This window comes from Cygnus olor, chromosome 3, assembly GCF_009769625.2.
Source record: "Cygnus olor isolate bCygOlo1 chromosome 3, bCygOlo1.pri.v2, whole genome shotgun sequence".
Lineage (NCBI taxonomy): Eukaryota > Metazoa > Chordata > Aves > Anseriformes > Anatidae > Cygnus > Cygnus olor.
In genome coordinates, this window is record NC_049171.1 from 99,447,256 (window position 1) to 99,461,120 (window position 13,865).

General features: G+C 38.4%; 1 protein-coding gene across 8 annotated transcripts in view; it reads right to left on the reverse strand.

The window, feature by feature from the left end:
- MARK1 (microtubule affinity regulating kinase 1) overlaps window positions 1-13,865 on the reverse strand; it is a 58,155-nt gene that overhangs the window by 25,926 nt on the left and 18,364 nt on the right. For all 8 annotated transcript variants that reach the window (XM_040551534.1, XM_040551532.1, XM_040551527.1 and 5 more), the window contains exons 2-5: window positions 9,834-10,037; window positions 9,095-9,148; window positions 1,191-1,239; window positions 23-88 (exon numbers count right to left, since the gene is read on the reverse strand). In XM_040551534.1, coding sequence (XP_040407468.1) covers window positions 23-88; window positions 1,191-1,239; window positions 9,095-9,148; window positions 9,834-10,037 — 373 coding nt within the window. The remainder of the gene's footprint in view (window positions 1-22; window positions 89-1,190; window positions 1,240-9,094; window positions 9,149-9,833; window positions 10,038-13,865) is intronic.

Below are 13,865 nucleotides of genomic sequence, written 5' to 3' on the forward strand. Positions count from 1 at the left end.
GCAGAATTAAGAATCCACTTACCCCCACTGGCATATTCCATTACCAAATACAATGTCTTTTCTGTTTCAATAACTTCAAATAATTTTACTGCAAGAAAAATGAATGAGAGAGAGATTGCAGCAGGGAGCAAATGCACAATGCAAACAAAAAAAAGCCTTATTCATGAAGTGAGTATAATTTATTGTCAGTGAGAACACTGCACTGTAAGAAAACTTTATATCCTTTAGGTTAGCATTCTTTTGAGGGGAAAAAAAGCAAAATTAATTTCAGGGTTGATAATAAAGCATATTAATTTACAATTTCCTCAGAAGTTTATGCACACTATACAAACAAGTTCATGCTGGAATTAGTGCTTGATTTGACAGACTTCTGCAAGATCATACAAGCCTTCCCTGTTCCACTAGTAAACTGCTCCCAGTTAGAAACTTGAGACGCTGACCAACTAAAAGCTGAATAGGTACCAGAACTGTTAGGAGTCTGACAGACTCTCCTCAGGTGCCAACCAATAACCAGCCTTTTAAAACAAACACAACCTCATCACCACCCCCCACAAAAACACAAAAAACAGCAGAAGCTGAGAATGCTGGAAAAGCAACAGACGATTCAAGGGATGAAAGGGGAGTGCCTAGCATGTAAGAACTTGTATGCCTTGTCCATACCTTGTATGCAACAAGCCCTCTGGCCGATTCAGGAGCATTAAGTGTCTCTGGAACAAGACTGTCCAGCCCTCCTCAGCCAGAAGAATTGTCATCACAAAGTAAGGCCCTGAAGCTGTGGGGCAGGTGAAAGAACTAAAGCAGAAAGGGAAAATTACATACTTGGCAATTCTAATTTTCTGGAAATATCAGGCGGTAGGAGTCTTTCCTAGGCTGAAATAGCGGAGTCTTGCTTGTTTCACCTAGGGAACTCGTGATTTCAGTGTAAAGAGTGGAATTTGGGCCCTCAGTGGACCAGAGTGCTCAGTGATGCTGTCTTCCTTGACTGAACAATTTATCTCCTCACACCAAAACTCTTATTTCAAGCAGGGGCAATGAGGTAGGTAAGGCAACGAACACTTACTGTCCTATTATCTCAAAAAACTTTAAGGAAAAAAAAAGCATAGCTGTGAAGTATACTCAAAATAAAGCCAAAAGAGTAAAGTATAAACAGCATAAGAATAAAAATGTTTGCAGAAATGCAGGACTCCTACCAATATTGGGATGATTCAGTATCTTCATTATTCGTACTTCTCGAAACAACTGTTAAGGAAGCAAGACAACATTCTTAAAGTGCGTTTATTAGGTAAAAGTTACTCAAGATAAGCAATTTTATAAGGAACAGCATAAACCATATGTTCCATATGTTAAAAAGAAACAGCATAAACCATACGGATTAACATTAGCATAAAATGTTCTATTTCTATGGGTACATAAATACAATGCACTGAAGTCCAGAAAACGAAATCCACATATTGTAAATTATATAATAACCAGTAATAGCTAGGACTGTATACTACCACCAAATCTATACCAAAGCCACACTAATTTTTAAGCTTTACACAGACACAGATAAATTTTATAGCCCTTTCTGGAGTAACAATGTTTAGAGTTTCCATTGACCAAAAACAATAGGTGCAAAATCAGTTATTTTGGTTCCTGGCAAGCTCAGTTAACTACTCTGAGTACATACATAAGTGTGGGTGCACGCACAAGGTGTACTACTACTACTACTACATCTCACACACCAATGTTACAACAGAATTATAGACCAGGAACTCTGACATCCCAGTCCTTACACTCCAGAGGTGAAGTGACCAAATTCCCTTTCCTCACAAGTGCCCGATCCTACACTGGGTCACAGACAAAAATGTCCCCTCTCTTTCCTGCCAAGACTGGAAGGTTTTTTATTGGAAGTCTGCTTGATGATCCTGAGTCACATAATTAAAAACAACTGGAAAAACTTACAGCCCTAAATATATACATTTAGGGCCAGAAAGAAGATAGAGCATTAAGAGGTTTCTGCTCTTGCATTTTTAGCATTTTTGAGTTTGGTTTTACCAATTAAAGAAGAAGCGAAGCAAGACTAACCGAGGGGCTCAACGGGAAGATAGACAGAAGCAACCCCAAAGCAACAACATAGTTCTGCTACCCTGTACTTGAAGCTGTAAACACTGGCAACTCTGCACTGTTTTACTTCAGCGAACTTCAGCATATCCCCACTGTCCAAGTTGTTCACTATGCTGCACGCACACTAATCCCAGTAGGATGCTGAAATGCAGGGACAAAAGCTCACTGTCTTCAGCATAACATTTAGCTATTTTGCAAACATATTAGCACTACAGTCCTTCTTACACGGAAACTTGGCTCGACAGAGAAGTGTGCCGTGGCTGTTATGCTCGTCTGATGTCTCAGAGGACACCTCTCTGTTTCAAGATTAGTCTCATTGATTCAGATACTACCTTTGCAAAAGGGCACAATGATGCAAGCTGGAGACCGAACCCCTCCTGAAAGAGTAGCACTTTAGTTTGTATATTGTAATGCCTACAAAAGGCATTCCTCTGGGACAACATGAGCAATATGATGCAGTTCACTCATGTTTAAAATGTAATGCAATGCACTAGAATGAACCTTAGTAAATATTTGTTTGTTCACAAAGCTGGTTAAAAAGCATCACAGACTGTTCTTTAAGCATTTTTTTGTTGTTGTTTTTCTAAGTACTTGAATTTGTTGCACAAAAAATGAAAAGGTTCCTCAGGTAAATGAATTCATCAGAAGCTAACAAATCTAAACCAACGGACTGCACAACACAACAGCTGCAGAAGAAATACTAAGCAGATATATGCAAAATTGCAATTCCTGCCAGAAGACTGGAAAAGTATTTCACAACTTAACAGTGCTACAGTTGGTATCAAAGTTATAGCAATGAACATGTCTTCATAAGTAGGATTAAAATATTAAATTTCTATAAATAATTTCAAATCTAGAAAAAAGACCATTAAGAAACACAATTTTACATGGAATTACTCTATTCAATACTTTCACCAGATTTAAAAGTTTACTAATTGGTTTAAGATTCAAATTGATTTCATAGTGACAACAGCTTTCATTCTATGTATGTAATTTTTTCATCCAGAAAGGAAATGGACATAAAAGTCTGTTTTCCTCAATACAGAACATTACTGACCACTAGCTTGATGCATACACTCTGTTGTATGAAACAATGACTTGCTCAGGTTCTGATTAGAAGACATCACCAAGACCCCAAGTATGGGCCTAGGTTTATTCCATCCAAACGCCAACAGATTCACCACCACCACCACCCCCAAACTTCTTGCATTAGATCTCCTGTTGAACAGACATTTTTCAGAAAACTAACGTGTATGCTCTCATATCAAAGCTGGTACACAGGCCTGGTAGTCATCAACAACACATAGTATAGTTTCAATCCTTTTAAAAGCAACGAGCTGTTCTAAGGCAAATTCTAAATGAACTGAATGAACTCATAAGATGAATTTGGGTATTGCCCTCTTGGAGAATGTCTCTGAGGTGGGTTTTGGCAGGGAGGGCAGTTCTAGGTGGGTTTGTTGTTGTTGTGCTTTTGTTGTTTGTTTTTGTGACTCAAAAGCATTTCTCCTGCTGGTTGAGATGTGTGTGCATACTTAGAGCAATGACTAGATGAGATTGAAACAGCAGAAATTATCTTGGATGATACTCATTCACACAAATTAGGCCAAGCACAAGCTGAATAGAAACTGGATATTTTATTTTACAGTTGAGATAGCGTCTGCTGCCCTACAAATGTACGAAAGCAGGTAAAGTGAGAAATCAGCAGAGAAAGAATTGAAAAAGGGTAGTTTATTGCCCATGAGATTTCCACGACCCATGGGAAATGATGGTGTCTCAGTTACTGACATTTTCTTAGGCTCAGGAAATTCTGTCCTGCTTTTGTATACAGCCCACTGCTGCTACACAGACATTTTCCCAATATGGTACTTCCATACTAATCCTCTTGGTGCACATGCAACTAACTTCCCTTTTGTTAAGCTATTTATTTTCAAATATTTTCATGACTTTTCCCTATATATGAATTCCCCATTGCACCACGCTCACCTGGACAAAATTAGGGCCTGCCTGCACACAACAGAAAGGGGCAAGTTTTCAAACTTGTGGGTAACAGTTTCTGATGTTCTTCTGCCTCACTTTGCTGCCAATATTGATAAAGCTACCTCAAAAACACTTTTTTTATGGCTGAAATAAACTGGGAAAGGTTAACCTGCTGTTGAAACAAAACCACTGCTTATCTCTCTGACCAACAACTTGACATCTTCTGCGCATGGCTCTAGCTACCTGCATCCATTCATTCTTTCTGGTCACAGTTATACTGTGAAAAACTTAGTTAAGAAAATAATATAACTAGTTAGAAAAAAAAAATGAGTCAAATTGGCAGCTACTGAATAGTCAAAAGGAAAAGAAATCTTGTGAACTAGGACAGTTTCACTAGAATGTAAGTCATTTGTAGTATTACAGGCAGAGTGAAGCTAGAAATGCTTCACATTTCTTTATGAGAATTGATAGGAAACATGAGTTACATCACTAATAAAATTAAAAACATATATTATTTGAAATACGCAATTCAAATCTTGGAACCTATCTGCAGGTATCTAATAACTAAATTCCTTGTTCTGAGAAAAGATGAAAAACACCTTGGTGGTTGTACTTCTCATATGACTCCCCACCTAAACAACTGTCCGCTACTGAAACTACAGAACCTAAGATTGCCTTCTACATGGGAAGATCCGCGTTTCTCTTCAGAGCTTGTGTTTTGCAGTTGTTAACACTGGCTTCTTGACAAATGTCCAGCAGTTGTTTACCTGGTGCAGTTCTTGCTGAAGAAATTGACATTTTCAGACCTTAATCTGAAGTAACTGAGGTAGAGGCATCTTGTGAATCCAGCACAGGTAATGCACGTATTCTACAATACTGCCAGATAACTAAGCCACACAGCCTTGTTAAAGCTGCTTGGCCTGGAAGATACCTTCCAACCAGAACAAACAACTGAAATAAGGGAAGAGTACTACACAAAGGGCAACAAACACAGCCACGCTACAGCTTGCATAGTTCCTGGCCCATATGACCCAAGTGGACATGGGAAGGTATCTCAACAAGTTGGAAGGAAGAGTAGGGAACTTTATTTGAATTCAGATATTCAAAAAAGCAGAGGGGAGTGTGATGGAAGTCATGCAAAAAAACACAAACAACCCTGTTCTCTACATTCCTGGTGTATATTCAGGATTCGATGTGGTCCAGTATAAATGAACATTTATACAAACTAAGGAAATGCCAACACGTATTCCTCCACCCTCCAGCTTTCTCTCCCAAGAAGTAAACAACCTAGAAAACCTTTGAACAATAGATAACACTTGCATAAGACTGTAAACAGTCTACAGGTATTAGGGTAAATTAATTTATATTGCAACTCTTATCCCAAATTAATGCTCCACGGATTATGATCTTGTATTTTTCTCACCTTCCCCTTGCAGAAGTATGTTGATCATTAGCATTACTTACGTCAATAATGATGTGTTTACAAACAGATACATCTTTGAACAACAGCCACCACACCCCTCAGTAATACCTAGCATTCTTGTATATGCAAAGGAAGAGATGTATTTAAAAAAAAAGACCATAATTATTTTCTACAAAGCTACGTTTGTTAATTTTACAGAAATTTGGACAAAATAATGGAATTAGCTCTCCTTTCACTTATAAACCGAGTTACAGGATTATATGATGATCTATTTTACTGTTAAAAAAAAGAAAAAAAGCTGTTTCAGAATTCAAGCATAACCAGATTTTCTTGAGAACCAGCATACTGCTGTCTGAAAAGGTGAGAGTGCTTTCTGACTTCCCTTTCCCCTGCTTGCCACACATGTATAAGACTGCTCTTCCGTCTTAGAGTGTTACCATTAAAAAAGCTCTCAAACAAGCGTCTCCTTGTTGCAAACGGGTTATAGCCTCAATGGCTTTACTTATAGAAGAGGACAGCCAACATCAAACTCAAGTTGTAGTACTGGTACCTGTGGAAAAGGCAGAAGGCCTGAGAATTTGACTCCTGCTTTTGCAGTTTCCTTCTGTCACGCTATTGCTACCACATCAGCTTGCTGTAAGGTTGACATCTACGTTTAAGATTTATTACCATAAGTCACTAAAAAAAACACTAAAAATCTTAAGTTAATTGAGTCAATCTAGTCCCTAATTAACTACTGAGAAGGGATGTTGCAAACAAACAAAAAAAAAACAACCCAGAGCTTTGAATAGGTAAAACATTGAAATTGTTCCACTGCTACCACTTTTGTTCTAGTTTTAATAATAACACAACCTAAGTTCTAGGCCTAAGATATGCTTGGTGAGTAAAAAAAAAAAAAAAAAGCCCCACTGACCGCCCTGAAAAGGGGAAACCTGGAAATGTCACTCAGTAATCAAACCTATTAAGAAAAAGAGCATCTTCTGTTTCATCAGTGTTTTTGCATAAGAGCAGCACAATGCTATTTCAGAAACGTCAGTGAAGTCAATACAAGAAGACACCTTTATGTAGTAGACATGCAGAAAGTAGAAGAGCGATTTCTTACATGTGGGAAAAAATTACCATCATGACAGTGGAAAAAGCTCTGTCAGTACAATACACTACTATCAGGACAAAAGTCTACCAAAGAAAAGCACAGTTCTGTCTCTTAACCAGGTGCTCATGGAGTAAGATGGGAACCACACACTGAACAACTAGAAAACTAAATAAAAAGACAGTGCCCGTAATTCAACATTGTTTATCTATCTAATGAGGGAGAGGTCCTGAAGATGGAACTATATTATAGTTTAAGACAAATTTTCACATTGTATGTCCAGTGATGCCAAATGAAAGATTCACAGCTTTCTTCTGTCATCTGCTAACACCTGATGTTTTAAGTTCAAGTAGCTTCTACGCCTGCAAAGTAGCCTGTCTATACTATATAGCATAAATAACATCAGAAAGTGGCTAAGGACAACGTAAACTTTCTCTGCTTTCATATCCATGACTAACTACAGACCCAGCTTGTATGACACTTGCAGCAACTGAGGTTGTATGCTCAAATATTCCTGTTTATAACAGAACAGGACATGTGAAACTGATGCTTCAACTCATTTTATCCAACTAGGTCAGTAGCAACTATTAAAGCAAAACCTACTTGCCCTTTGTATCCCTTATACTGCAGTGAATGGAAATAGAAAGGCACAGGGGTCATTCACAAAACCAAACATCACCATGTATTTGTCATGTCTGATTAATAATGCATGTCAACAAGTTATTGAAGGCCTACCAGTTTTGCTGACCTGCATACAGTTCATCAGCTTTTAGGTTCTAGAGATGGTAGTCTCAACCGCTACCTTAGGTGAGTAAAAACTCAGGAGTGGTACTTTTGTACCCTACTTAGTAACTTACTTCAGCATTCCTCTATAAATATCCATTAGAAAAGTGCCTGTTCCAATTGAAACTATAGTACTCATCACCATTCCCCATTTCTAACATATCTTGAAGAAAAACTGACTGCTTAAGTACTTAATGCACAGTACAACCCCAATGAAAATTCTGAAAATTCCCATTACACTAACGCTATATAATGCACAAAGAAACAAGCTTTTACATTTTTATTTTTGTCCTGAACCTTATATAAGGACTGTGAAACTTGGAGACTTCATAGAAAAGAAATAGAAACTTATACTTTTCATATATACACACAGATGACATATCAAAACAGTAGCAGAATTAGTAATTCAAAGCATGCTGATGAACCACCCAACCCTAAAAGGCAACTCAATTAAAATACACTGGGAAAGTATGTCTTTCACCCTCTTATTGCTGGACAATGAGACAAGCTCATCTAACTCTCCCAGCATAAATTCCAGGCTATGTAGGAAACAAGCTACACAAGCAGCACAGGATTTCCCCAATATGCTCTGTCAAGTACAGCCTCAGCGAGTCCCTCTCCACCAGCTCATTAGTAGCAAAGCGATTTGCTTAATACAGGACAGGACTCAAGGACAGCAAAGCTTTTGCATGGACCCTAAACAACAGGCTGAATTAAAAAAAATCCTCAAGAACCCACACACAAACAAAAATACCACGGAAGAGAAATTAAAGTAAACAAACTAAAGAGCTAAAAGAAATTAAAGTAAAAGGAAGATAAAACAAAGCTGTTCGTAACTCCCCATAACCAAAACTACACAATAAAATAAATGTAACAGCAGCCATAGATAAAAGAACAGTAATAAGCCTGAGCTTCTCTCTTATTCTACAGCTACAAACAGGAGTCGAGTATTTAAAAAAAGGTATATTTTTGTTTGTAAACAAGTAACCTCCAGAAGGACAATAACAAGGTTTCAGTACTTCAGCCAACAACCAAACATATGCGTGGTTAAATCATACAAACAAACAAACAAAAAAATTACAATCCAGGTTTCTGGTAAAACACTTATCACAGCATCACAATGGCTATAAAGGGATTCTGAATTTCAATCTACAGGTACTGACAGTGCAACAAACCCAATCAGAATGCTCTGATTACCTTCAGCCATTTCTTCAATTCTATACACAAAAAGTAATTGTCTAAGGTCCCTTAAGTTAACAAATATTTTATTAAAGTTGAAAGAACAAAGACAAAGGTAAAAAAACATTAAAGCTGCAGAAATTGGCACTCTTACAGTTCCACAAAACCAATTACTACATTAAAGAAAAATCCAAGAAAAACACTGTCCTTTATAGCATTTCATTTTGATTTAGTATGTAGACAAGTTATTTGTGTATATAATTAGACATGAACTTTATTGTCAGCAAAAACTAAAGCTGGAGGAAGAAGGAAGAGCAAAGAAGCAGTGCTTAGTTAGGAACCATATAGAGTAACTGCCAGCAAACAAAGCACACACACACATTATAGCGAAGACCGTAGGATACCACCGTCCCCCAAGGTCACAGATACACAGAGATGTTTGTTTAGCAAGATAAAGGGACCAAATATTTTTGCAAAGGAAATAAAAGATCACAGTTCAACTGTTTACAGAGTTTCAAACATTATGGTTTGCTTACCTTTTGCAGACTAGTAGGGTTTAGCTGGGTTTTATCTATTATTTTCACAGCAACCTTGAGGAAAAAAAACAAAACAGCAATCATGGATTACTAATCTCAGAAAGAATGTCTGAACAACAGTATATTGCATATCTATGAGCAAAGCCATATATGTGCCTAAGACACATATGTCTTAAGTGCCTGTAAGACACATGTAAGTGTATGTCTGCTTTTATGCATTTCAGCAAGCAAAATTTCTCACCTATCAGGATCTACCAGCAGGAGTTCAGGACTTTGCCACTGGATGGTATCACAAAGGAATCATTTTATACTTCTGTCAGAGTTTGGACAGAACAACGTTAATCTTGTCCACTGGAAAACCATCCCCCCTCCCAAGCACCAGGAGGTACTCTATCAATTTCTCTAAGTTTGGCTTTGGAAATAGAGTTATGAAATGGACCTCCTCCCAAACCAAAATACCCTCTCTGATTGGCAACCTTTTTCTCATCTCGTTCTCCAAGAATTCACATTTTCGAAAGAGGAGCATGGTTAGGAGAAAAAGTTTAGGCATATCAGATAATTTTTCATACAGCCTGCAACAGCCTTTCTGCGTCTTCCTTTGTGATGACAGAAATTGGGCTTTTCGCATTCAGAAGAGAAAGGTAAAACAAGAGCAGAGATACTTGTTATAAAGATAACCAAAGAGAATATAAAATATTATGTCAGCCTTTTTATTATCTTAGTATTTGCAAAGGCTTACCTCTCTTCCAGTAAGAACATGCCTTGCCAGTTTCACTTTGGCAAAATTTCCTTTTCCTATTGTTTTCAGTAAGCGATAGTTTCCAATGTGAGGATGCTCTTCATTGGTAGATGTAATTGAATTTCTACATCGGGGGATGTTCTGTCTGCTACTTGACTTGATAGGCTGGACATGTGGTTCAGTGTATCCATCCACAGAGGTATGCTGTAAGGCAAATAAAATATTTAGTAATTAACTTACTTGGATTTTAGACTGTTGCAGCTGAATAGACTAAAATCAAAGGAAGCGTGGAGAGGAGTAATTTATTTACTTTTCACAAGTATAAGTGATGATTTTAGATTGTAGTCTAAGCGGAGCGTGCTGCCTTTGCATGGAGTTTGATGCACGTCTCAAGAAAAAGGTCTGCAGAAAGATTTTACTAGCTCCAGAAGTAAAACTGCAGACATCTACGCGCTAATCATTAAGCCATTACAGATCTTTTTCTAATATGAAACTATGCCAAACTACACACTACACACCACTGTTGCAAATATATTTGTACAATCATAAACAAATTTAATCTTTTATAAATACATAATACCAAAAACATTGTATTTTGGCATACCTAGAAACAAGATTTCACTCATTTTTTTCCCCAACTTCCTTCATCTCAAATAACAGTATGAGAAAACATGTATTTTTCAAGCAAGCTTTGCTCCCAAAACCTGTTTGCATCTTTCTGTAAGCTATAGGATTTCTTAGTCAAGTCATTAATGGTACGTATTTAGTTAAAAAGTCACAAATTATCAAAACAAACCTCCATAAAGCTCATAAATATACTTTAAACCTCAAAAGTCTGAAGAACTAAAAGGATGTTATTTTTAATACAAGATTTGATACAATACAGCACCCAACCTTAAATGTTAGTAACTTAAGTTTGCACTGCTTCTGTACTCCTCAACTTCCAAGTACATAGGGCAAGATACAGGCGAGTCTTGGAAACCTTCCAAGTAGATAGCAAAAGAACAGAAGGTGTCAAAGTGGGGTTAAAGGTTTCGGTATTTCAGGTGCATTACAGTATCGGCAGCAAACGGGTACAAACTTTTAACACACGAAATTTAGCCTCCAATCTTTTAAGATACAGATTTTAAGGATGGCAAGTACTGCAGGTATTCTTCCCAGAATAACGTGTAGATTCGTAACAGAAAGGCATGCTTCCTCCTCCCAAGACTCAAGTTTTCAGTAAGCATAAAGCACAGCAGAACTCCAGATACGTTAGTATTTTCTTTTTATTCCCTGCTTCGATCAAGAAGTGATGTCTCAGTTCCTCTGAGCAGAGCACTGAGCCAGACACAGACCAAAGGTTCCCAGACCTTTCCCCTTCAGCTGAGCACAGGGCCAGCGGGCAGCACTTAGGTTTACTGTTTCTCCCCACCAGCCGACCCTCATACAAGTCAGTATTTCCTCATACAAGACAGAATTTGAGGCACTGCTTCCAACTTTAGTGTGCCGTTATTGCAGACCGATGGCAGCTCCCCTCCTGTAAACACCCCGGCTTCCACACAGCCCCGTTGAGCTGCGAGGAGTTATTTCGGTGTGCAGGCACCACGAGGACTGGGAAAACCAGCAAACAGCTGCAACGAAACCGGCACAAACAAGGAGCACAGCAGAGCCCAAACGTTCCTCCCAAAGGCAGCACAGCTCTGCTTACATCACCTCCATCAGCAGTAATTATTCACCATGGCCAGGACAGTGCTCCTAAATATAATTTTCTGGTTCTCTTTTCATTATCCGAGCGTCTCTGCAAAACCCTACTTTTCCCCCACTGCTTAATATAGAGCTAAAGCATTTTCCAAGTTGTTACAGAACCAAGGAAGTCAGGCGTGTTTAGGTTCTGTGTATCGGATGAATACATTCAGCCATGAAGCACCACGCTGCCAGTAGTATTTATCCCTTAGAAGCGCGTAATTAAAATACTTTGTGGACTCAGAGGATCAGAAGGACAGCTCCAGGCTAAGAGGCTTTGAAACATTCCTTCAAGGTAGGACACCAGTCCTACACGTGATAAAAACAGAGCCCAAATGAAAATCTTGCCTAAGAAAACACCCTGCAAGGTAATTTATATTTTATTAATAATATTTGTACGACGCTGACCATGAATATTAGAGCTGCACCTAGAAGCCCATCCAGAGCTCCTGTACGTTAGACAAGCAAGTTTTAAGAAGTCTCTGAGCCTATTTCTGCACACAATTAGACCTCCCCGACATGAAATATAACGCCTACCAAAAGCATTTACCCTTAGTATCAATTGCCAGTTTCACAGGGTTAGCCTACTTCCACTAGGCACTGGAAAGGATCTTTTAGCTAAGCAGTTGGACAGGCAAGGAAAACCAACGCCACTGGCCAAGAGACAGACAGCTTCCCCAGAGAGATCATTTCAATGCAGATTTAACATCGAAATCAGTTATTTAATCATAACGACAACACAACAGAACCTGTCTGAAGAAGAAAAAAACAACCCCAGGTTCATGGCCACGACTACTCTGGATGTTGGGCTTTTCGTGGCAGAAAAAGTACACCCCTCCTTACAGTTTGAGTATTCCCTCTTACACAGGGCCTTCTCCACAGCTATGCTTACAGAAGGCAGAAAACAAGCATAAAACAGGTCAACTGTCTTAGTTTGTGAGCCACATAGCTATAATCTCCGAATTTGAAGAGCACTGAATCAATTTCAATTTTTTTTTTTTTTTTTTTTAAAGTTTTGAAAGGAGCCTCTCTTTTGCACATAGCTTGCTAGTGAAGGAAAATAAAAAGGAATTTAAACATCAAACTCAACAGCTTCTATAGATCAGCATTAAATGAAATAAAAACATGACAAGGTTGAGATACTGCAAAAATCAACTTAGGTCACATAACAGTATCTCAGAGATTACTCCCAACTGATGCAAAAGCTGAATTCCAGGGCAGCGTGTAACATCCACACTGTCCAGAAAGGGAGACTATGTCGTTTTAAGCCTTTGCTGGTCCATTACACATTCATTCATTATGCATCAGCTGCTATGAGGCTATTTTAAAATGCTATTTCAGAAGAACAACCGCTAAATTCTGAGTATTTTAGGATGGTGGAAACAAATAGGCTGTAAAAAAAAAAAAAAATCCACCACACCACCACTCCCCTTTAAGATCCCTGCCACCTAATAACAGTTCTAGCTAACAATCTGCACTTCCTGCACAGGGCTTTAATTAGGGATTCTCACATTTCTGGAGATATCTTGTAATTTGTCTTGATGTGTATCATGTACTAGTAATGCACTGTTTCCAAGTACATCACAAACAAGGCTCCCTGTATGTTCAGTTTATGTCAGTATTCAGTAAAATGTCTAAAAATCAACACAAAATTAGATGTTTCATAAAACAATTTTAAACAAAAGGTGCGGCAGTACTAAATGTTGAGAGCTGAAACAGTACATTAAAGTAGCCATTTAGGTATTTGGCATTAGTCAAATATTTAAAAACAACCTTTCCAGAAATATAAACAGAAAGTAGTAATTCTGGCATTCAATTTTAGATCTTTATTACTGAAGAGAGCTGATTAACTCTTACTACTGCTAGCTAGGTTTGTTTCTGACAAGTTACAGTAGGATTACTGCAGCAAGCCAATCTTACCCAAACTGCAAGAGCTGCCTCCCTTGCTCCCCATGCCCCGCTGCCAAGAACCAAAGCTGTCGTTCCCCTTCTCTACCCAACGCAGCTTTGCAAAGGCAAGACAGTGCCATGCTCAGCAACGCCACCCCTGAGACAGCAGTGAAGAGCTAACACCATGAAGTGACTGCCAAGTGGGTGCTCCTCTGCTTTACTTACTCAGCACCTTTTAGCCACTTCGCTAGCCGCTGGGGTGGTATTCTCACTAATTACATGCTTGAATTAATCTTCAAATGTAAACATAAATATCATCAGCTATATTACCCATTCTTACAGCTTAGTCTTGAGAAGTCCCCAGAACTACTCTGGCCCCCAAACCACACTCTCTTTCAAGCAAACATGTAAGGCTTG